A 25593-nucleotide genomic window follows, 5' to 3' on the forward strand; every position below is an offset into this window, starting at 1 on the left:
AGAAAGATTATTCAGGAACAAAATGAAAAGTTTAATAAGCTGAAAAAATCCATAGACAGGCAGCAATCAGAAATTCAGAAGATTAATAATAAAATTACATAATTACATAACTCAATAGAAATTCAGAGGAGCAGAATTGAGCAAGTAGAAGCTAGAATTTCTGAACTAGAAGATAAATCACTTGGCACTAATATATTTGAAGAAAAATCAGATAGAAGAATTAAAAACAAGGAACCTTAAGAATCAAGTGGGAGTCTATCAAGAGAAATAACCTACAAGGGATTGGAGTACCAGAACAGGGAGGGATAACAGAAAATACAGAGAGAATTGTTGAAGATTTGTTGGCAGAAAACTTCCCTAATATCATGAAAGATGAGAAGATATCTATCCAACATGCTCATCGAACTGCACATAAGGTAGATGTTAAACGAAAGTCACCAAGATATATTATAATAAAACTTCCCAAAACCAAAGATAAAGAGAGAATTATAAGAGCAGTGAGGGATAAAAGAAAAGTCACCTACAAAGGAGAGCCAATAAGAATAAGCTCAGACTACTCGGCAGAAACCATGCAGGCAAGAGGTAATGGGATGACATATTTCAAAAGTTGAAGGAAAAAAATTACCTGCCAAGAATCATACATCCAGCAAAACTGTCTCTTAAATATGAAGGTGAAACTAAGACATTTCCAGACAAACACAAGTTGAGGGAATTCGTAAAAACCAAACCAAAACTACAAGAGATACTAAAGGGAGTTCTTTGGTTAGAAAACCAATAATATCAGGTATCAGTCCAAGACTAGAACACTGGGCAGAGCAATCAGACGTCAACCCAGACAGGGACATCCAAAAAAACAATGCAAGATTATTTAAAAAAAGCTCAAAACATGGTAACAGCAATGTTATTATATAAAAGAAGACAACATTAAAATAATAAAGAGGGACTAAGAAATGTAATCATACACCTTCCATATGGAGAGGAAGATACGGCGATACAAAGAAATAAAAGCTTTAAATTTAGAAAAATAGGGATAAATAATGAGGTAACCACAAAGGAGACAAACTATCCTAATCATCAAAATAAAATACAAGGGAAAAATACAGACTCAGCAGAAACAAAATGAACAACAGCAAATTTGAGGAAAGGACAATATATAAAGAAAATCTACTCAGCACATAAAATCAAGTGGGAAAAAGAAACTGTCAACAACACACAAAAACAGAAATGAAAACGATAGCACTAAATTCATACCTATCCTTAATTACCATGAATTTAAATGGACTAAATGCACCAATAAAGAGACAGAGAGTGGCACAATGGATTAAAAAACAAGATCCGTCTCTATGCTGCCTCCAAGAGACACATCTTAGACTTAGAGACACAAACAAATTAAAACTCAAAGGATGGAAAAATATATATCAAGTAAACAACAATCAAAAAAGGGCAGAGTGGCAATATTAATTTCTGACAAAATAGACTTTAAAGTTAAATCCATCAGAAAGGATAAGGAAGGACGCTAAATAATGATTAAAGGGACAATACACCAAGAAGATATAACCATATTAAATATTTACGCACCCAATGACAGGGCTGCAAGATACGTAAAACAAACACTAACAGCATTGAAAAGTGAGACAGACACCTCCACAATAATAGAAGACTTCAACACACCACTTTCGGTGAAGGACAGGACATCCAGAAAGAAACTCAATAAAGACACGGAAGATCTAAATGCCACAATCAAACAACTTGGCCTCTTAGACATACATAGAAACAAATCACCAACTTCATATGCAAGAGAAAGAGGCCCTGGATAAAAGAGGCATTACTGAAAAAGAAGAACAAAGTGGGAGGCCTTACTTTACCTGATTTTAGAACCTATTATACCACCACAGTAGTCAAAACAGCCTGGTACTGGTACAGCAACAGATACATGGAACAATGGAACAGAATTGAGCATCCAGACATGAATCCATCCACATATGAGTAGCTGATATTTGACAAAGGCCCCAAAACAGTTAACTGGGGGAAAGACAGTCTTTTTAACAAATGGTGCTGGCATAACTGAATATCCATCTGCAAAAAAATGAAACAAGACCCATACCTCACTCCATGAACAAAAACGAACTCAAAATGGTCAAAGACCTAAATGTAAAATCAAAAACAATAAAGATCATGGAAGAAAAAATAGCGACAATGCTAGGACCCCTAATACATGACATAAACAGTATACAAAACATTATAAAGAATGTAGAAGAAAACTAGAACACTGAGAGCTCTTAAAAATCAAACACCTATCCTCATCCAAAGACTTCATGAAAAGAGTAAAAAGGCTACCTACAGACTGGGAAAAAGTTTTTAGCTATGACATTTCTGATCAGCACCTGATCCCTAAAATCTACATGATACTGCAAAAACTCAACTGCAAAAAGACAAATAACCCTATTAAAAAATGGACAAAACATATGAATAGACACTTCACTAAAGAAGACATTCAGGTAGCTAACAGATATATGAGAAAATGTTCACAATCATTAGCCATTAGAGAAATGCAGATCAAAACTACAATGAGATTTCATCTCACTCCAACAAGGCTGGCATTAACCCAAAAAACACAAAAGAATAAATGTTGGAGAGGCTGTGGAGAGATTGGAACACTTCTACACTGCTGGTGGGAATGTCAAATGGTACAACCACTTTGGAAATCGATTTGGCACTTCCTTAAAAAGCTAGAAATAGAACTACCATACAATCCAGCAATCCCACTCCTTGGAATATATACTAGAGAAATTATACCTTTACACGAACAGATATATGCACACCCATGTTTATTGCAGCACTGTTTACAATAGCAAAAAGATGGAAGCAACCAAGGTGCCCATCAATGGATGAATAGTTCAATAAATTATGGTATATTCACACAGTGGAATACTATGCATCGATAAAGAACAGTGAGGAACCTGTGAAACATTTCATAACATGGAGGAACCTGGAAGACATTATGCTGAGTGAAATTAGTCAGCTGCAAAAGGACAAATATTGTATGAGACCACTATTATAAGAACTTGAGAAATAGTTTAAACCGAGAAGAAAACATTCTTTCGTGGTTACGAGAGGGGGGAGGGAGGGAGGGTGGGAGAGGGGTAGTCACTAATTAGATATTAGATAAGAACTACTTTGGTTAGGTGAAGGGAAAGACAGCACACAATACAGGGGAGGTTAGCACAATTGGATTAAACCAAAAGCAAAGAAGTTTCCTGAATGCACTGAATGTTTTGAAGGCCAGCGTAGCACGGGCAGGAGTCTGGGAACCTAGGTTTCAGGGGACATCTCAGTCAATTGGCATAATAAAATCTATTAAGAAAACATTCTGCATCCCACTTTGAAGAGTGGCGTCTGGGGTCTTAAACGCTAGCAAGCAGCCATCTAAGATGCATCATTTGGTCTCAACCTACCTGGATCAAAGGAGAATGAAGAACACCAAGGACACAAGGTGATTACTAGCCCAAGAGACAGAAAGGGCCACATGAACCAGAGCCTACATCATCCTGAGACCAGAAGAACTAGATGGTGCCTGGCTACAACCGATGACTGTCCTGACAGGGAACACAACAGAGAACCCCTGAGGGAGCAGGAGAGCAGTGGGATGCAGACCCCAAATTCTCATAAGACCAGACTTAATGGTCTGACTGACTCTAGAAGGACCCCGGTGGTCATGGCCCCCAGACCTTCTGTTGGTCCAAGAGAGGAAGCATTCCTGAAGCCAACTCTTCAGACTTGGATTGAACTGGATAATGGGTTGGAGAGGGATGCTGGTGAGGAGTGAGCTTCTTGGATCAGGTGCACACTTGAGACTATGTTGGCATCTCCTGCCTAGAGAGGAGATGAGAAGGTGGAGGGGGTTAGAAGCTGGCGAAATGGACACAAAAAGAGAGAGTGGAGGGAGAGAGCGGGCTGTCTCATTAGGGGGAGAGTAATTGGGAGTGTATAGCAGGGTGTATATGGGTTTTTGTGTGAGAGACTGACTTGATTTGTAAACTTTCACTTAAAGCACGATAAAAATTATTTTAAAAAATAGCATATTGCCTGGCACAAATGCACTTAATAAATGTGTTATGTGGCAAAAAAAAAAAAAAAAAGAAGGTACAATTTATTTAAGGATAAAAGTTAAATGTATGTGTCATTAGCAAATTGAGCTTTCTGTGAACTGGTTTTACTCAAACCAGATGGTTCTTGTCCCTCTTAGTATTTCCAACACCTTGCCTAGTAGACTGCAATATTGCATAGTGATTAAGAGATCTAGCCTTGTAAACAAATAGACCTAGATTCCTGTCTTGGTTCTAGTTGGAAACCTCTGTTTCTTCATTTGTATACTGTAGATGACAATGTAATCTATCTTATAGAGTGTTGGGAAATTAAGTGAGGTAAGATATGAAGGTCACTTAGCATGTTCTTGGCATACAGCTTTCAATAACCATCAGCTATAACAATAATAGTCTTTATTATAAGCAAGTTTGTTATGTCACTTATTTCCTTTCTGTTTCTATGTCTTCTCCCCAAACTATGTTCCTGAAGCCCCTCCTGATAGGCAGAATGCTAAAAACAAAACAAAACCAAGCCCAGCGCTGTAGAGTTGATTCCGACTCATAACGATCCTGTAGGACAGAGTAGAGCTGCCGCATAGAGTTTCCAAGGAGTGCCTGGTGGATTTGAACTGCTGACCCTTTGGTTAGCAGCCATACCACCTAACCACTACACCACCAGGGTTTCCAGGCAAAATGCTATTTGACATAAACTCCTGGACACATTCAGAATGTAGGCTCCAGAGGGTCAGAGTTAGACTGTTTTGCTGACAGCTATATCCCCTGTACTTAGAACAGTGTCTGGCATATAGTAGGTGTTTCACTAATATTTGGTTAATAAGTGGACCACTTGGCCAGATTTGCCCTCCATTTCGCAGTCTTGCTCAAAACAGGCTCTCCTCTCAACAACACACCTTTCCTTACCACCATCTCAAATGAAGGTTGCTTATTCTTTACCTCCAAGGTGCCTCAGGGTCAGAAAGTAGGGCCAATACCTGTTGCTCTTCAATACTACTTCTACATCCTTGAGCATAGACATAATAAAAAAAAAAAATAGCTGCTTTAAAAAACCTTGTCAGGAAAATTCCAACAGTAAGATCACCCCAGCATCTGTCTCCACCGATTGCCTTTCTCTTGAGTATGGGTCACATTTTCCTGTTTCTTCATTTGCCTTTTAATTTTGGATTTCATCCTTAACATTGAAGGAGATACACTGCAGAGACTCTGGATTTTTTCATGTTCTGCTGAAGAATATTAATTGTGTTTCTGTTTGTTTCAGAGGGCAGTTAACTTGGTTGAACTCAAAAGCTCAGTTCTGAAATCTCAGTTCATTTCTTTTAGCCTAAGCTGGGCACCTTGGAGTTTTCCAGCACGTGAGTGGTTCAACAATCAGCCAGAAATGTGGACAGAGTTTATATACACAATATGGGGTTCCCCCTCTCTGACTCTCTCTTTTTTTGAGATTCCACCACTAGGCTCTTTGCTCACCCTGAACTTTGCCCTCTAGTTCTTCAAGGCAGAAAAACTACAAGGTTTCTGTTGAAGCTTTAGCCACCCCACATGGTGCTGACCAGGTTCTGCCTGCCTTCAGACCAAAAGCTATAATAAACAGCAACTTTCCTTCCAGCCTCCTCAGTATCTGTCTGCTTTTGTTCACCCTCCAGTGACTTCAGGGAGTTGAGTTTTGTTTTTTTTTTTAATATTTTACTCAGAGTGTATAGTTGTTCTTTGAGGATGGCTGATAGAATAGGAGCTACTCAACCATCACCAGAAACAGAAGCTCCTCAGTCACTTCTAGACTATGACCCCCTCCACCCTGATAAAAATCCTTTGTCCTTGGAGCCTCTTCTTCTTTCTCCTTTCCCTACCTAGCTCCAATCACACTTAACCATGCTTCATGTGCCTTCTGGCCATTATACATCCTGTGTAATGGAGCTCTCTCTCTCCCAACTCTAACAAAGTTTTTAAAAGGAGCTATTAAGTTCTGCCATTCTCCTGGTAGGGTGGCCATGAGTATGAGCTGTCCAAACAGCCAGAGAGTCAGATATGTGACTTCCTTCTCTTTTTCACCTTTTTCACTCCATTTCATTGTTGGAGCCACTGTGTCAGTCCATCTTATTGAGTGTCTTCCTCTTTTTTTGCTGACCCTCTGCTTTACCAAGCGTGATGTCCTTCTCCAGGGACTGTTCCCTCCTGATAACATGTCCGAAGTACATCAGACAAAGTCTTGCCATCCTCACTTCCAAGGAGCACTCTGGCTATATTTCTTCCAAGACAGGCTTGTTTGTTCTTCTGGCAGTTCATGGCCAATCCACGACACAGGACTAATCCACCCTCTGAGACTTCCTGGATGACAACGGAATGTAGCACCCTGCCCGGTAGAGACAGCTCCAGAAGATGCTTTGTCCATTTACCTCTCTGAAGTTCCTGGGCTGGTCCTCTGTGGAGGATGTGAGCACAGGGCTGTTCCTCTTATGCTGGCTCTGGAGCCAGCCAACCCCACACACAGGACACAGGGAAATCCAAGTTCTTTCACAAACTGCCAATCTTCTGAACAAGAAAGCAAAGAAAACTATGCATTCCAAGGTATCTGTGAAGCACTTGGAAGCAGTGGGCTGCAGCACTGAGGCGTGTGAACTCCCAGCATGCTGCTGGCTTAGGTTTTGCTATACAATGCTCTCTTTTTTTTTTTTACATGGCTGAGTCTTAAATCCAGCTAGTGTGTAGGTATGTCATAATCTTTAATATGCATATCTGCAGGAACACTGTAAGAACTTCATGCTGTGGGTCAACACAAAATACTTAAAACACATTTATCATATTTGGTCTTTAGGTAAATAATACAATGTCTTAAAATTGCTGAAATATACCATTCTGGGCTGTTTCATTCCACTAAGAAAATACAAGTTGTTCCCTCTCTCTAAAAAAAAAAAGAATACCAAAATAACTATATTTAAATAATGTGATGATGATTATTGTCTTAGTTATCTAGTGCTGCTGTGACAGAAATACCACAAGTGGATGGCTTCAACAAACATAAGTTTATTCTCTCACAGTCTAGGAGGCTACAAATCCAAATATAGGGTGTCAGCCCCAGGGGAATTCCTTTTCTCTCTGTCAGCCCTGGAGGAAAGTTCTTGTCATCAATCTTCCCCCAGACTAGGAGCTTCTCAGTGGAGGAACCCTGGATTCAAAGGGCGAGCTATTCCCCTGGCTCTTGTTTCTTGATGGTATGAAGTTTCCCTGTCTCTCTGCTGGATTCTCTCTTTTATATCTCAAAAGAGATTGGTTTAAGATACAAGCTAATCTTGTAGATTGAGTCCTGCCTCATTAATATAACTGTCACTAATCCCACATCACTAATATCATGGAGATAGGATTTACAATACATAGAAAAATCACATCAGATGACAAAATGGTGGACAATCATACAATACCGGGAATCATGGTCTAGCCAAGTTGACAGATATTTTTGGGGAGCACAATTCAATCCATGACAATGATATTAAAAAATTTACAATAAGGCCAAAGCCCTCTCTGTGTGCTCCTTGTGTTGTGTGCATTTCATATGTGAACTCCAATTAAAAGAAACAAAAAGAAGATTGCCATGTGGGGCAAGGTCATAGATTTCAGGCACATTTGTAGGCATAAGCCAGGTTTTTCCTGAGAGTTTTGGGTTAGACTGGGGGTAGAAAATAGAAAGTTGGTTGATGAGGTTAGCCGAGTGAGCAGGGAGATGTAGCTGTCAAATAGCTCTGTTCTGCTCCTTCCATCTTACATGTCGTTAGGGACTGAATTATATCCCCCCCAAATATCTGTTAATTTGGCTAGGTCATGATTCCTAGTATATGATTGTCTACCATTTTGTCATCTGATGTGATTTCCCTATGTGTTATAAGTCTTATCACTACGATGAAATGACATGGATTAGTGGCAGCTATATTGATGAAATCTACAAGATTGTTCTTGTTGTTAGGTGCCGTCAAGTTGGTTCCAACTCTTAGCAACCCTATGGACAACAGAACGAAACACTGCCCGATCCTGCGCCATCCTTACAATCGTTGTTATGCTTGAGCTCATCGTTGTAGCCACTGTGTCAATCCACCTCGTTGAGGGTCTTCCTCTTTTCCCCTGTCCCTGTACTTTGCAAGCATGATGTCCTTCTCCAGGAATCGAACCCTCCTGACAACATGTCCAAAGTATGTAAGACGCAGTCTCGCCATCCTTGCTTCTAAGGAGCATTCTGGTTGTACTTCCTCCAAGAGAGATTTGTTCCTTCTTTTGGCAGTCCATGGTATATTCAATATTCTTCGCCAACACCACAATTCAAAGGCACCAAACCTTCTTCGGTCTTCCTTATTCATTGTCCAGCTTTCACATGCATATGATGCAATTGAAAATACCATGGCTTGGGTCAGGCGCACCTTAGTCTTCAAGGTGACATCTTTGCCCTTCAACTCTTTGAAGAGGTCCTTTGCAGCAGATTTACCCAATGCAATGCATAGTTTGATTTCTTGACTGCTACTTCCATGGCTGTTGATTGTGGATTCAAGTAAAATGAAATCCTTGACAACTTCAATCTTTTCTCCATTTGTCATGTTGTTGCTCACTGGTCCAGTTGTGAGGATTTTTGTTTTCTTTATGTTGAGGTGCAATCCATACTGAAGGCTGTGGTTTTTGATCTTCATTAGTAAGTGCTTCAAGTCCTTTTCATTTTCAGCAAGCAAGGTTGTGTCATCTGCATAACACAGGTTGTTATTGAGTCTTCCTCCAATCCTGATGCCCTGTTCTTCTTCATAAATCCAGCTTCTTGGATTATTTGCTCAGCATACAGATTGAATAAGTACGGTGAAAGGACACAGCAGTGACGCACACGTTTCCTGACTTTAAGCCATGCAATATCCCCTTGTTCTGTCCGAACAACTGCCTCTTGATCTAGGTAAAGGTTCCTCATGAGCACAATTAGGTGTTCTGGAATTCCCATTCTTCGCAATGTTATCCATAATTTGTATTGATCCACGCAGTCAAATGTCTTTGCATAGTCAATAAAACACAGGTAAACATCCTTCTGGTATTCTCTGCTTTCAGCCAGGGTCCATCTGACATCAGCAATGATATCCCTGGTTCCATGTCCTCTTCCGAAACCGGCCTGAATTTCTGGCAGTTCCCTGTTGATACACTGCTGCAGCCGTTTTTGAATGATCCTTAGCAAAATTTTGCTTGTGTGTGATATTAATGACATTGTTCTATAATTTCCACATTCAGTTGGATCAACTTTCTTGGGAATAGGCATAAATATGGATCTCTTCCAGTCAGTTGGCCAGGAAGCTCTCTTCCATATTTCTTGGCATAGACAAGTGAGCACCTCCAGCACCGCATCTGTTTGTTGAAACATCTCAATTGATATTTCATCAATTCCTGGAGCCTTGTTTTTTGCCAATGTCTTCAGTGCAGCTTGGACTTCTTCCTTCAGTACCATCGGTTCCTGATCATATGCCACCTCTTGAAATGGTTGAACATCGACTAATTCATTTTGGTATAACGACTCTGTGTATTCCTTCCATCTTCTTTTGATGCTTCCTGCATCTTTTAATATTTTCCCCATAGAATCCTTCAGTATTGCAACCCGAGGCTTGAAATTTTTCTTCAGTTCTTTCAGCTTGAGAAACACCGAGTGTGTTCTTCCCTTTTGGTTTTCCATCTCCAGCTCTTTGCACATGTCATTATAATACTTTACTTTGTCTTCTCGAGAGGTCCTTTGAAATCTTCTGTTCAGGTCTTTTACTTCATCAATTCTTTGTTTTACTTTAGCTGTTCGACATTTGAGAGCAAGTTTCAGAGTCTCCTCTGGCATCCGTCTTGGTATTTTCTTTCTTTCCCATCTTTTCAATGACCTCTTGCTTTCTTCATCTATGATGTCCTTGATGTCATTCCACAACTCGTCTGGTCTTTGGTTACTAGTGTTCGATGCATCAAATCTATTCTTCAGATGGTCTCTAAATTCAGGTGCGATATACTCAAGGTTATACTTTGGCTCTCGTGGACTTGCTTTGATTTACTTCCGTTTCAGCTTAAGCTGGCATATGAACATCTGATGGTTTGTTCCACAGTCAGCCCCTGGCCTTGTTTTGACTGATGCTATTGAGCTTTTCCATTGTCTCTTTGCACAGATGTAGTCAATTTGATCCCCATGTGTTCCATCGGGCAAGGTCCATGTGTATAGTCAGGGTTTATGTTGGTGAGATAAGGTATTTGCAATGAAGAAGTCGTTGGTCTTGCAAAATTCTATCATTCGATCTCTGGCATTGTTTCTATCACCAAGCCCTATTTTCCAACTACTGATTCTTCTTCTTTGTTTCCAACTTTTGCACTCCAATCACCAATAATTATCAATGCATCTTGATTGCATGTTCGATCAATTTCAGACTGCAGCAGCTGACAAAAATCTTCTGTTTCTTCATCTTTGTCCTTAGTGGTTGGCGTGTAAATTTGAATAATAGTCGTATTAACTGGTCTTCCTTGTAGGCGTATGGATATTATCCTATCACTGATAGTGTTGTACTTCAGGATAGATCTTGAAGTGTTCTTTTTGATGATGAATGCAACACCATTCCTCTTCAAGATGTTATTCCCAGCATAGTAGACTATGTGATTGTCCAATTCAAAATGGTCAATACATTCCATTTCAGCTCTCTAATGCGTAGCATATTGATGTTTGTGCGTTCCATTTCATTTTTGACCATTCCCAATTTTCCTAGATTCATACTTCGTACATTCCAGATTCCTATTATTGATGGGTGTTTGCAGCTGTTTCTTCTCATTTTGAGTTGTACCACATCAGCAAATGAAGGTCCTGAAAGCTTTACTCCTTCAGCGTCATTAAGGTAGACTCTACTTTGAGGAGATCGTGTCTAAGCCAATATACTTTGAGATATAAAAGAGAGGGGTGAGCAGAGAGACATGGGGACCTCTTACCACCAAGAAAGCAGCTTCGGGAGCAAAGCACGTCCTTTGTGTCTGAGGCTTGTGCCCTGAGGTGCTCCCAGACCAAGGGAAGACTGAGGAAAATAACCTTCCTCCTGAGCTGACAGAGAGAGAAGACTTCCCCTGGGGCCGATGCCCTAAATTTGGACTTCTAGCCTACTGGACTGTGAGAGAATAAATTTCTCTTTGTTAAGGCCATCCTGTTGTGGTATTTCTGTTATAACTAAGACACATGTCCAGGTCTTTGTTAGTGTGGGTATCTTTGACTCCTACCTGGTGAACTCATCCTGTAAAACCCAGTTCAAGCAACATCTCCTCTACAGAGCCTTCTCAATCCCCAACCGTAAGCAGTAATAATAATTAATAAGATCAGTGAGGACTTAATTTATTTGGGCCTGCTCTCCCACTAGTCCCAGAAATCCCTAAGAATGAGGACTGTGCTTAGTTCACCAACATGTCCAAAGCTACACTCATCTTCTATATCTCCTATTTCAAACTTGCTCCTTGTCTCTGTCTCTAAACCAGTAAGTGACACTACCATCTATCCCCTATGCTGGACTCCACCCTAACACTTACCCCTGCACAACCAACATAACCTAAGCAACAATTACTGTTTCCTTCCATCTCTGTCTCCAATTCATCCCTTCTGCCCATCCTTATGGCTCTGATCCAGTCAAGGCCCATCCTCTCTCACCTGGATTCCTGTATTAACCATCCCCTCGTCCCTCAACTTCTAGTCTCTTTACCTTGAAAAATCAGAAGTCTTTCTGAAACACAACTTTTGTTCTCCTACTTAAAACCCTTCTGTGGCTCCCCACTGCCCTCAGGACAAAGTCCAGGCTCCTTACCAAATCACATAAAGCTCTGTATGATCTGGCTCCTGCAGATGGCTCTGCTCTCAACAGGGAACATGGCCCCAAATCTCTAAGCTCTAGTCACACTCAACCATGCTTCATGTGCCTTCTTGCCATCATCCATGCTGTTTGCTCTGCCAGAAACGAATTCTCCCAAGTCTATCCCTCTGTGAAAATGGCATGGGGGCAGCGTCTGACCTCCCCTAATTTCACACGGGGTAAGGAGAATCAAGATCAACAGCCCAAGGCTGATTCCTAGGAGGCAGAGGTCAGGCATGCTTCCTCTCTCCACCATCTTTACCAATTCTGACACCAACTGTCCCTTCCACAGTGCTCTATCATTGGATTCGATAAATCATTGCAATGGCTACACAGAACTCACACAAAATACTGTTATGGGGTTCATGAGGAAAGTAGCAGGTTACAATTCAGGTTCAGGAATGCTTAAGATGCAGTTTTTCCATTAGGACAGCTTCCTCCCAGCTGTGCTCACAGGCATGTTTCTGTGGCCCTCAGCCTCTGCCCTGCTTAGGCAAGTGTTACAAAGCTCTTTTAGCTCTGCTGATAAGTGCCCAGAAGCACCCCACTCTGTCAACAAGGCTCTTGCTGAAAGACAGCTTCCTCATTCTGTGGCTAGGAAGCCCACCATGCCATCTCCTGCCATTGTTTCTCTGCCACTGTTCCTCAAGGGCTCTCTCTCTTTGTTTCCTGATTCTAGGAGCTTCTCAGCATAGGGGTTCTGGGTCCAAAGGGCATGCTCTCCACTCCTGCCCGTTCTTTCTCAGTGGTGGTGGGATCCTCTCTCTCTGCTCTGGAATTGGCTCTCTTTTAAGACAAACCTGAGCAATTCCCTTGGTGGGCCACAATTGCCTTATTTGCACAGTCCCACACAATCAGTTGGGTGGAAGTTACAAGACCATGGCTAGAAAGGCCACAGAAAAGCAATCCATAGCACCACACTATCCATGAAAAATTCTTGCTTTGCCCTCACATGGTCTTCCCTGAACCCCTCCCCCCAGGTTGAGTCAGGTGCCATTTCTGAGCTCCCACATGTCCCATGGGAACCTCCCCCATCCTGGCCCCAACCCGTCTTCCTGTGCTTTCCCTGTCTCAGCCCTAACACCTCCGCTTATGCCTCTCCTTTTCAGCACTGTCCATTCTGAGCTTCCCCTGTCTCATAGGGGTCTGTTTTCCCTGTGGAGTGAGAGCTGCCTGAGGGCAGGGCCCAGGGCTGGCATGGAGCTGCAGGTTTAGTGAACGGTGGCTGAGTCACTCTGTGAAATTTGCTGAATTGCTTAGGAGTTTGGGGTGACACTGTGGGAAAGAGAACATTCTTCAGGGATATTTGAATTATTCAGTGAGAAGTAACTGGCCTGAAGAATGCTTTCATAACACACCTGTCCCATGGAGGCTGTTCCTACTTAGTTTTGATCCTTGAACACGAAGGAACTGTGTGTTTTCTGAGAAGGGAAATGGAGCTGGGCCAGGGCTACATTTGAATCCAAACACATGGAAGCTCATGGGTGTGCAACGTGGACTCAAATGCCTACACTCATACACTAGAATGCCACATAAAAACATCCGCACACTCATATGTATCACCCAGTGGTACACGCGCACACACAGATGTCATTATGCAGTCAGACATCAGCCTGGATTCACAGAAACACACAAGTAAACATCCCTCAATAGGCATGTGTACACTCATGCTCCACACACACTGAAAGATGCAGAGATTGGTGTGCACTCAGGTACACGGGCATGGACACACACAGTCATAAACATATGTACGTGTAGACAAGCGGGTATGGATACTCACTTACCATGCACACACCACAAACACAGGTATATACATAAATTCATACAGCAATACGGTCACACTGAAACACATGTGCACACAAACATACACAGACACCCAAATGGCACACACAGGTACATGTATGAATAAAGATAAACATGACAGAGGCATCTAGAGAACCCCCCAGAAGAAACGAAAAATCATAAAGAGACCCAGAAGCACATGAGGAGGTGGAGAGACAGGCTGACATTCAGGGAAGCAGAGAGAGAGAAAAAAAGACAAAGTCAAGGACAAGGGAAGAGAGACTGAGAAAGACAGATGTACAAAGTCCTATGCAGGGCTCACTGTATGTCCAAAACAACCTGAGAGCCTAAACTCCACCTGCCCATTCTCCAAACCCCAAACAAAAACCTGTTGCCATTGTCGATTCCAACTCATGGCAACCCCATGTGTTACAGAGTAGAACTGCTCCATAGGGTTTCCTTGGCCGTAATCTCTACAGAAGCAGGTTGCCAGGTCTTTTTTTCTGAGGTGTTGCTGGGTAGGTTCAAACTGTCGACTATTTAATCAGAAGTCGAATGCAAAACATTTCCCCACCCAGGGGCCTTCACCAATTCTCCATATACTGCCTGATTCACACCACTCCTCCAGAAAGGTTCCCAGAAGATCAGTTTCCTATTTACAGCTCCATGGGATAAGGCTTATCTGTGCTGAGGAAGGTATAGATAGAGAATTTCCCCCAAACTCTCTCTCTACCTTTTTCGTTTTCCAAAGTTTTGGGAACTTTAGGCCAGAGAATGTAAAAGCCAGAAATTTAGAGAGTCTCTCCTCCATCTGCTTCATCCTACAGGTTAATAATAAGAACAGCTAACACTTACTGAGCACCTATGACCGCCTAAGTACTTTTCATGCAGAAACCATTCACTCCTCACCAAAAACACCCAAAAGGCAGGTGTTGTCTTTGGCCCCATATGGCTCACCCCATAAGGCTCAAAGACATGAAGTTATCTATTCCAGATCACACTTCAAGGAAGGGGTAAGGCTCGGACTGCAATCCATGCTTAACTTTGTTCTTAACCACCGTACAGTCCCTTCAGAAAGGGAAATGGAAGCCCAGCAAGGGGAAGCAATTTGCCTGGGTTCACTACTAGGTCACGCTGGGAGACCATCCCCGAGTCACCACCCTTGGCATGTGTCCTGCCTCAGGAGGTAAGGCACATGATTTCAGACACTGCCCTCTTGTTCCCTATTCATTGACAAGGCCAAAGTAGCATAACCTCTCTGTCTCCAAGTACCTTTGTGCTTTGATTTTCTACAATCTGACCATTCTGCCCATCGCCCAGCTCATGGCAGCCTACCCAAACCCTCAGTACCCTTCCTGGCACCAACCTCTTTGAGAAACAAACTCCCCAAATTTCCACCACCCTCCTTTTCAACAAACAAGGGGGAACAGGAGGGGCCGAGGCTGGTGATCAGGGTTAAGAGGACTGATGCCTGCCAAGCCCATGCTAACACTCTTTTCCACATCATCCCCCTCCAAAACCAACAAACAACTTCCCTCCCTCTGCGTTGCTCTCTGGCCTTTCTTCCCTACCCACCGGTCTCAGAGTCCAGCAGCCTTAACTCTCTGAGCAAGATGCCAGTCCTCACCCACCTCCACTCGCCCAAGGTTGGAGGCCTTTAGTGGTGTGCCCACTTTGTGTCTTTCCTGGTTCAACCCTCAAAGCCAGCCCAGTGCCCATCTGGGTCCCTCTTAGAGCCTGGCTAAGGCCAGTGTCAGGCTCACATATTACTAATCCCAGCACCCATCTGAGGTGGGTCTGCTGGAGCCAATCTCAGAGCCTATATGGTACCACCCATATGTCCTTCTGAAGCCAACCTCAATGACAACATGGGCCCACTTTCAGGGCCCTCTTGACATAAGAAGTGGCTCCATTAATTTTCTCCCGAAATCAAGTTCAGCGCCAACTCATTTTTAGTCCCAGTGTCTACCTGGGGACAATCTCAATGCCAATAGTATAAACCCTCACAGGCCTACCTGGATGCCGATATCAAATCCTACCAGTGTAATCCCTGTATCCAATGCTGGTGCCAATCTTAGCACCCACCTGGTGCTAAACTTGATCCCTACTTGACATTCAGGGTGGGCTAGACAGGACGACGAGGGGAGAACTGAAGAAGGTCAAATCCTAGCTTCCTCACTACCTGCGTGGCCTCGAGCAAGTGGAGTTGTCTTCTCATCTACAAAATAAGGATGCTAAGGAACCAGCCCTCAATGTTATAAAGATTCAATAAGATCATGAATAACCAAAACCAAAAACCAAACCCAATGCCTGTCAAGCCAGTTTTGACTCATAGCAACCTTACAGGACAGAGTAGAACTGCCCCATGGGGTACAAGACTTATGGAAGCAGATAGCCACATCTTTCTCCCACAGAGCAGCTGGTGGGTTTGAACCACTGATATTTTGGATAGTAGCTGAGTGCTTAACCATTGTGTCACCAGGGCTCTTTAAGATCATGAATACATAGACAATCTTGGAAGACAGTAACCACTCAACAAAGGGTATCTGTCCTTATTATTAAGGCAGAATTTCCATGAAGGAAGGACAGTAGACCATTCGATCTTTCTCTGCTCCTGCCAACATCATCCCAGAGTTCCCAACACTGGAGTTTATCTAAATCTTTCCTGCTATAGTTCCCTCTACCTGCTAATACAACCTGTTGCCATTGAGTCAATTCCAACTAATAGCGACCGTATAGGATAGACTAGAACTGTCCCATAGGTTTCCAAGGAGCAGCTAGTGAATTTGAACTGCTGACATTTTGGTTAACAGCCGAACTCTTAACCACTACACCACCAAGGCTCCACCTGCTAATAAAAGCCCTTGAGAAATGAGGAATCACCCCAAAAAGGAGACTTAAAACACTCTCAAATATAACCTTATGTTTGCAAAAACTTCCTTTCCACGGGTAAGAAAACCAAGGCCCAGAGAAGGTGTAAACTAAGAATGCAAAGTAGAAAAGACAGGAATTCAAGGCCCTTGGCTTAAGGGCCCCTCACATGTGCACTCCCTGCCCACTCTCTGTTTCCTGTTGTCAGTATGCCCATATATAAAATGGGAAACACTAAGAATAATAATAACAATAATAGTGATAGAAATGGTACAGTCAACCTTGTGGGCTTCCCTAAGGATCAGGGTAGGGATCTGGTGGGACTCTTCGTGAATTACAACCCTTGAGACAGGTGGGATTTTTTGGTACCATACTGGAAGTTGGTATTTTCCAAGACCCGGGCAGTCCTTCTGCCAGAGTCCATGAGTTATTCTTCCCCAATTATCTGGCAAGTTCCAGTGGAATGTCACTCTGTTATTCTACTTTCCCCCACCTCTTTCCCAAACAGAGATGGACAGTGGAGGTTCTATGGCACCCACTCTATTCTCGCTTTGAGGCTCCAGTCAGAATTCTAGGCACCAAGAGGCAACACTGAATTCAAGACAAAAGGAGGTCAACACCTGGGGTCCAAAGCTGACTCCAGGACACTGCTGGGCTCTCAGGAACTCCACATCCACAACCATCAGTCCTTCCTCATTCCAAGACCCTCAAATCCATGTCCCTGGAATCTCCCCTCCAGAGACCCTTAAATCTACATCCCTCATTACAAAAGAAAAAAAAAAATCTACAGCCACACATCCTGTCTCACTCCAATACCCTTGAATCTAGATCTTTGGAGTCGTGTCTTCTAAGACTCCCAAGTCCATCCTGAAATTCCAAATACAAAGATGATGGGCTCCCCTATGCAGATACATCAAAACACTCAGTTCTGGAGTTTATTTCCTCTCCCCCAAAATTCAAAGCCCTGGTGTTACAAATTCAGTCTTGGGTCCCACTCCCTGTTAATCTGCCCTGAGTTTCGCCTCCTCCCTTGCTGGCTGTGTCCCAAGCTAGGTGGGATGCAGGGTGGAGGGTGTAATTGGGAGGTAAAATGAGATAATTACATAATCAGAACCAAAGTCCACCCCTCTCCCCAAGTAGTATAAAGGCAAATCACCCCAAGCCATCCATGTTCGATCATCACTCTCACTGCCACCATGCTGGCCTCAGGGATGCTTCTGGTGGCTTTGCTGACCTGCCTGTCTGTAATGGTCTTGATGTCTGTCTGGCGACAAAGGAAGCTCTGGGGGAAGCTTCCCCCTGGTCCCACTCCCTTACCTTTCATCGGGAACTACCTGCAGCTGAACACACAGCAGATGTACAACTCCCTGAAGAAGGTGTCACAAGGCAGGGTGATGGGTGTAATGGGGTCAGAAATGGGGGAAGACTTTGTGGAAGGGGACTGACAAAACTGGACCAGAGTCCTAGGACAGGGGAGTTTTGAAGGTTCAATACCACGGTCCTTGTCAGGAAAACCAGATGTTGGGATGTTCAGCCACTTGACTGTTAGAATCTGGGGAAAATGGACCCCAGTTCGTGGGGTCTGGGTACAGGGCCAGGTCAGAGGTAGCGGCTGCTCCCTCTAACCACTCTCACCCACCTCCACCAGCTCAGTGAGCGCTATGATTCAGTGTTCACAGTTCACCTGGGGCCCTGATGGGTCGTGGTACTGTGGGGATTCGATGCTGTGAAGGAGGCTCTGGTGGACCAGGCTGAGGAATTCAGCGGACGAGGTGAGCAGGCCACCTTCAGCGAGATCTTCAAAGGCTATGGTGAGGGGACCTGGGTGGGGATGTGCTCAGGCATACCCAATGGCCTCAGTTTCCCCAGCTTCTCCCCTTGACTCACCTGCCCACTCCAGACTGTGGCCAGATTCCGCCTTCAGGTCTTTTTGATCCCCATCCCTGCTCACTGTAGCCTCTCCCTGGTCTGTCTCTAACCTATTTTAGAGTTTCTGTGGTTCCATTTCTCCCCGCCTCTCTCTGCCTTTATCTCCCTATTTCTCTCTCACAAGATGTCTCTTATTTCTGTGTATCTCTCCATCTCTTAGTAGAATATCTTGGTATTTCTGTTTGGGAGCCCTGGACCTCTGTATAACCCATAGCTGTTGAGTGGATTCCTACTCATAGGGATGTTTGTCTTTTTCTCATTCTCTGCTTCTGTGTTCTCTGCTGTTTCTCTGCCTCTCTGCTTCCTCTGTCTTAGGATCTTACACTAAGATCTTAGGTGGGGCTGAATGGAAGTATATATCTAAGTTTTCAGGTGGGTTAAGTGTGAGGATACCTGTCCAAGAATTTAGGGGAGATTGATTGGGGCACACATCTAGGCCTTCATCTATTCAAGTGAGGTTGGGTTGATAGATGTCTGTCCAGGTGTTTAGGCACTCAGGTAGGCTAGGTTGGAGACACTATCCCCATATTTACATATTTAGGGGATTTGGGTTGGGGGCTTTCTACTTCAAAATCCCAGTGTCTCTGCCTTCTGGTACCAGTTTCCAGATCTTGACTCTCTATTCCTCTCTCCCTAGTTTTTTCTCTCTTTTCCACCTCAGTTTTAGAATTCTTCACAATTTTATTTTAACCTCTCAGCTCTCCAGGTATTTCATTTCTCCTTTTACTCCTTCTGCCACTCTCTCGGGGCAGAAATCTCTGTATCTGTTTCTGTGTTATCTGTCTTGCCTCTCTGTCTCTCTCTTCTATTTCTTTTCTTCCAACGGTCTCTAAACCTTTCTGCATTTCTCTGTGACTCTGAGTTCTTTCCTTTCTCAAGTTTGTGGCTCTGTGCCCTTTCTCTCACTCCCTCTCTGCCCCTTTCTCCCCACCTCTCAGAAGTCCTCTGGGCTGGTCTGTGCCCTGTCCCTATCCTTCTCTGACTTAGGCACCCCATGCACCCCCCTCCAGGAGTGGCGTTCAGCAACGGGGAGCGCGCCAAGCAGCTCCGGCGCTTCTCCATCACCACGCTGCGGGACTTTGGCATGGGCAAGTGCGGCATTGAGGAGCGCATCCAGGAGGAGGCTGGCTTCCTCATCGAGGCCTTCCGGGGCACGCGCTGCTAGCTGGGACCCTGGAGGGCGCGGGAAGGAAAAGGGAAAAGCTTGGTGAGAAGGACATGTGAGGTCTGGCCCCGAACGGGGACCAGGTTGAGGAAAGGCATCCAGGCTCCCATCTCTGGGGTCTGATCACTTCAGTAAACTTCTGGAATTCTCAGACTGGCATCAGGCCCCAGAGTTGACTCTCTCCCCAATCCCTGTCCCTGCCTGCCTCCGCTCCCCACCCCCGCCCCCCTTCGAGGCGCCTTCGTCGATCCCACCTACTTCCTGAGCCGTGTGGTCTCCAATAACATGGGCTCCATCGACTTTGGGAACCTCTTTGCCTATGAAGATAAAGAGGCCCTGTCACTGCTGCGTATGATAATGGGAAGCTTCCAGTTCACAGCTATTGCTACCAGACAGGTTACCAGTCTCTGCCAGGCCCTGCCATGCCTCTAGCACAACCTGCCAGCTGCTCCCCCACACAGAGGCAGATACTCCTCCTCAAGACAGCCCCTACTCAAAACCAGCCCCACTCCTGGACAACTGAACAGTAGCACTAGAACTCAGGAGGAATACCCAGGCTCCAAGGACACCTGGATATCTCAACATAAATGCCCTCAGCACAGCTCTCTCACCTAGGTGGTCCCAGTCCAACCAACCTTAATATCTAACAGGTGCTGTCTACTCAGCCCATCTCCCAAATACCTAAACACCTGAATCCCTGGTGCTGCAAAATTCAGCCTACCCAAATCCTCTGACACTTATACAAGTGTCCCCCACCAGAGTATCTAGACAGTGCCTCCTACCCAGCCTACTTAAACACCTGAACACCTGGACAGGTACCCCAATAAGACCCCTACACACCTGTACAGATTTCTCCTCAAATACCCAAATAAATGTCTCCCAACCCAGCCCAAGTGAACACCTACAGAGGTGCACCCTATGCAGCCCACTTAAATATCTGAACACCTAAATCGGTATCCCCGAAACCAGTCCCACTTTATACATAAACACCTCTACAGAAGCCTCCAATCCATGTTCCCTAAATACCTAAATATGTGGACAAGTGTCTCCAACTTAGCCCACCTGAGTACCTAAACACCTGGACAAGTACCTACCAACCCAACCTCCACTGAATATATGAACACCTGCATGTGTTCCCCAATCCATTTCACCTAAACTCTTGGGCAGGTACCCTCACACATAACTCACCTGTAAACTTAGATATACACTTCCATCCAGCCTCACCTAAACACCTAAACACTTGGACAAGTGCCTTGAACCCAATACCTTCCTTGCCCTGAGACAAGGCTCCTCTCCCATTGGACTCTGCCCACTGACCGCTGCCCTTCCTTTCCCTTCTTCTCTCCCCACCTCCAGCTCTATGACATGTTCTACTCAGTAATGAAACACCTACCAGGGCCACAGCAACAGGCCTCGAAGTTGCTGCACGGGCTGGAGGATTTCGTAACCAAGAAGGTGGAGCAGAACCAGCGCACACTGGACCCCAACTCCCCACGGGACTTCATCGACTCCTTCCTCATCCGCATGCAGGAGGTGCATTCAAGCAGCCAGTGCAAGTGATGGGGGGAGGGGTTGGTTTCCAAAGCCAGGCAGAAGGGAATCAATCTGGGACGAGCATAAAGACCCCTTGAGACTAGCCCCTCATCACAATAATCCCCACAATACTGATTATAATTAATCATCACTGCTCCATTGACTGAGCTCTTGCCCATGGCAGGACCTGTGCCTGTGAATCATAACACACCCTCTCCTCAGCTGTGTACATGATTAGGTTCCAAAGACCAAGTCATTATGCAAAATCAACGTTATGCCAAAATGGAGGATGACCACATCAAGTCACAAAATGGAGGATGACTACATCATTACATAACATTCAAATCACATCGTTACATGACTGCCAAACCACTGAGAATCATGGTCCAGCCAAGGTGACACATAACCTTAACCTTCAAAGTCAGTGTTACTCTTGCCTCACACCTCAGCATGTATTACTGCTAGACATATGTCATTAACGTGCAAAAAGTTAGACAGTAGATTTTTTACTGTTGTCATAAACGTGAAATGTCAGCTAACGATAAATGAGGAGAAGGTGTAGTGCCCTGCGATTTCACTACCAGGTCCTTCAGGTGGCACAAATGGTTAAGCACTGGGCTACCAACCAAAAGGTTGGTGGTTCAAATCCTCCCAGAAGCTCCGCAGAAGAAAGACCTGGTGATCTGCTTCCGAAAGGTCACAGCCATGAAAAACCCCCAGAGGGCAATTATACTCGGAAACACATGGGGCCAAAATCAGTTGGAATTGACTCAAGAGCAACTGCGATTTTTTTGTTGGGGGAGGAAGGTCTTATTGCCCTGCAAAATGCCAGTCACTATTTTAAGTGTTTTATAGCATTTGCCTATTTAACACAACAGCTCCTTGAACGATGTTTTTGTTGCAATCCCAATTTTACAAATGAAGAAACTGAGGACCAGATTGCATAGTGGCTTGTCTGAGGTCACACAGCCAGGAAGTGGCAGCGGGTAGTTCAGACTCTAGTCTCCTGACTCTAAGGCTGGTGTTTTCAGCCACCATGCTTTCTTCCCTTCTATACCCTGGTAAGCAGACACACTTGTGTGGACTGGTGATCTGGCTTTACTATGTGATATTGGAGGGTCTCCACTCCCATCTGGGTGCTAGCCTCCCAGCCGTGCTGAAAGGAGATGGGCTCTATGGAGTCTGCAGGTCAGGGTAAAAGGATTAAAGGAGGAGATTCCCCCACAATAAGCTTCAGGATTTTTAGTGAAAGTAATAGGATGCTGTCGCTAGAACTCCGTGTCTCAGAAAATCGGACTTTATCTCTGAGTCAGTCTGTCTTGCCATCTCTGTTCCTCTCTCTCACACACTCTCCCTCTCTAGCCTTCTCTTTCTAAATAATTCTACCATAAAAAATGAGAATTAAAGGGCTGATACTGAACCATGGAAAGAGTGCGAGAAGAACATTCAGGGCAGAGCCAACAGAGCCTAGAGACCAGAGAAAGCATGGTAGGTCCATGTCCCTCTTCCCACTTCTGGTCTGAAGAAAATGAGATGTCAGGGATCTAAACGAGGTAGGTCTGTAGGGAAATCCCCTGAAGGGCCCTTCAGGAGTGCATTGTGGGCTCAGCCCAAAGCCTCCTCTCCCCACAGGAGAAGAAGAACCCCAACACAGAGTTCCATATGAAGAATCTGGTGATGACCACGCTGGCCCTCTTCTTTGCCGGCACAGAAACCATCAGCACGACCCTTCGCTGGGGCTTCCTGCTGCTCATGAAGCACCCAGATGTGCAGGGTGAGGCTGAAGGGATCTTTACCTCGGACTCAAAAATTCTCTGAGTCCGCTACACTGCCTCCCATCTCTCTCATATTCCTGAACCCTCAGACACTCCGTTACCCAGAAAATAAAAAAAACTGGTGGCCGTCGAGTTGATTCCGACTCATAGAGACCCTATAGGACGGGGGTAGAACTGCCCTATAGGGTTTCCAAGGAACACCTGGTGGATTCGAATTGCTGACGTTTTGGATAGCACCTGAGCTCTTAACCACTGCACCTCCAGGGATCCTACTACCCAGAAAATAGGGTTCTATTCAGCTGATAGACACCAGCTGACTTTCAAATATTGAAATACTGAAAATGTATGAACTGCTAGCTCCTGTGCTAAGCCCACTGAGTACCCACTGCCTGCTACTCTAAACCATCCCCAGATCCCTTGCACCGCCTCTATGATTCTGGCAGAAACGGGCTCACAGACCCCTGTTCCAACCACGTGGATGGTCTACATCCATGTCAAAGGTAGCCTGGGTATCACAAGTGGTTAAGGGTTTAACAAATAGCTGAGAGGGTGGTGATTAGCACCCACGCAGGGGCACCTCTGAAGATAGGCCTGGTGATCTCCTTCCGAAAGGTCACGGCCTTGAAAATCCCATGCGGCAGTTCTACTCTGCACATACGTGGTCACCATGAGTGGGAATCGACTCAACAGCAAGTAACAATATGAACAGCACCCATGTCATACCAGTTTTAAAAATTTTGATGATTGTCTTTGTCCTGAGACCTTTAGATACCTAAATACATCCTCCCTGTTCCTGCAGCCAAGGTGCATGAGGAGATTGACCAAGTGATTGGCAAGAGCCGTCAGCCCAAGTTTGAGGACCGGGCCAAGATGCCCTACACCGAGGCAGTGATCCACGAGATCCAGAGATTTGCAGACATGTTCCCCATGGGGTTGCCCCACAGGGTCACCAAGGACACCAAGTTTCGGGACTTCTTCATCCCCAAGGTGCTGCTCTGCCCAACCTTCCAAACCTGTGACCCCTGTACCCTTAGAAAATTTCCAGCCCATGTCCACTCCCTCAATCAAAGACTCTCCCAGCCACCTTCAACCTTCCTGCTCGGGGACTCTAATCCCTGTATCTCCCTCAAACTTCCTGCCTTGGGAGACATGAACATATGTCCCTTAAACCTCCTGCCTCAGAAGATACAGACTCCATGTCCCCAAACCTCCTGTCTTAGGAGACACAAACCCCATGTGCCCCCAACATTCTGTCTCAGGCGACACAAAACTCATAATCCCCAGAGCTTTTTGGAGGATGCTGGCTTTCATGTCCTCATTTCCCATCACCTTGGGCCCCCTAATTCTCCTTCTGACTCCCATGTGCTTTCAGCATGCCCACACACCACTCGCCCTTATCAAATCCCCTTTTCTCCTCCCCACCAGGGCACCGAAGTGTTCCCTATGTTGGGCTCTGTGATGAGAGACACCAAGTTCTTCTCCAACCCCCACGATTTCAACCCCCAGCACTTCCTGGATGAGAGAGGGCAATTTAAGAAGAACGATGCCTTTGTGCCCTTCTCCATTGGTAAGAGACCATGGGCTGCTGCCAGACCACCCCACATACCACCAGGGACCTCCATCATCTCTGTCAGTTCCTCTGAGGTGTAGCTTAGTATCTTTCTCCAGCTCAGAAATCTCTCTTAGAAACTACTCTCAAGCCACCCAGTTGCAACCTCCATTAATACCAAGCACCTGCACTCAGGCAAAAACGAAGGGGTGATCATACCATTTCAGAGGTGGGGAAATCAAGGCCCACAGTGAGTCAGAAATTTGTCTAAGGTAACACAACAAAGACTCCAGATTCCTAAGAAGGAGATGCCAGTATAGCAGCCATATTTGGGAGAAAGCAGCATCTCATGTTCCCATTGCTATAGGCTGGCAGGGATCACCCCCATCTCATCTACAGGGAAACCGGGGCTCAGAGAGGATTACAGTCTTCCCTGAAAGTCTCTCAGGCCACAATATCCAGCCCTTCCTCCCTGGGAGAATGAACCTGGGACTTGGTAGTGGGGTGAGGTGGCAGTGAGTCGCCTCACCTCCGGCCCTCCCATCTCACGTCTCCAGGAAAGCGGTACTGTTTCGGGGAAGGCCTGGCCAGAATGGAGCTCTTTGTCTTCCTTACCACCATCTTGCAGAACTTCTGCTTCAAGTCCCCACAGTTGCCCAAGGACATCGATATGTCTCCCAAACATGTGGGCTTTGCCACCATCCCACGAACCTACACCATGAGCTTCTTGCCCCACTGAGTAAGTGCTAAGACAGGGCCTGGCTAGCGGATTGGACAAGTGGGGAGAGGGAGGGTCTAGTGGGCAGAGCTAATGGGTGGGTAATGTTTAATGGGGGCTGAGGGAAAAGGAAGGGGGAATGTGAATAAGAAGACAAGAAGAAACATGATGAGGTCTGTGTGTTCATTTGCAAGAGACAGATCCTTCAGAGGTGGGATGGGAGGTAGGAAAACCTCACAGCTACACTGTAAATAAAAGTGATAATAAACTCAACTCAGCGCCATCGAGTCGATTCCAACTATTAAGCCTGAA

At 44.9% G+C, this 25593-nt stretch overlaps 1 protein-coding gene across 1 annotated transcript; it reads left to right on the forward strand.

The window, feature by feature from the left end:
* Positions 1-17796: 17796 nt before the first annotated feature.
* On the forward strand, positions 17797-25302 carry LOC126086303 (cytochrome P450 2A13-like). The gene is given in 9 exon segments (XM_049902455.1): positions 17797-17988; positions 18261-18423; positions 19552-19701; positions 19942-20102; positions 21063-21239; positions 22872-23013; positions 23814-24001; positions 24440-24581; positions 25121-25302. Coding segments are annotated over 9 exon segments (1485 nt in total). The 5' UTR covers positions 17797-17808.
* Positions 25303-25593: the final 291 nt, after the last annotated feature.

The sequence above is a fragment of the Elephas maximus genome, chromosome 11 (genome assembly GCF_024166365.1).
Source record: "Elephas maximus indicus isolate mEleMax1 chromosome 11, mEleMax1 primary haplotype, whole genome shotgun sequence".
Classification (NCBI taxonomy): Eukaryota; Metazoa; Chordata; class Mammalia; order Proboscidea; family Elephantidae; genus Elephas; species Elephas maximus.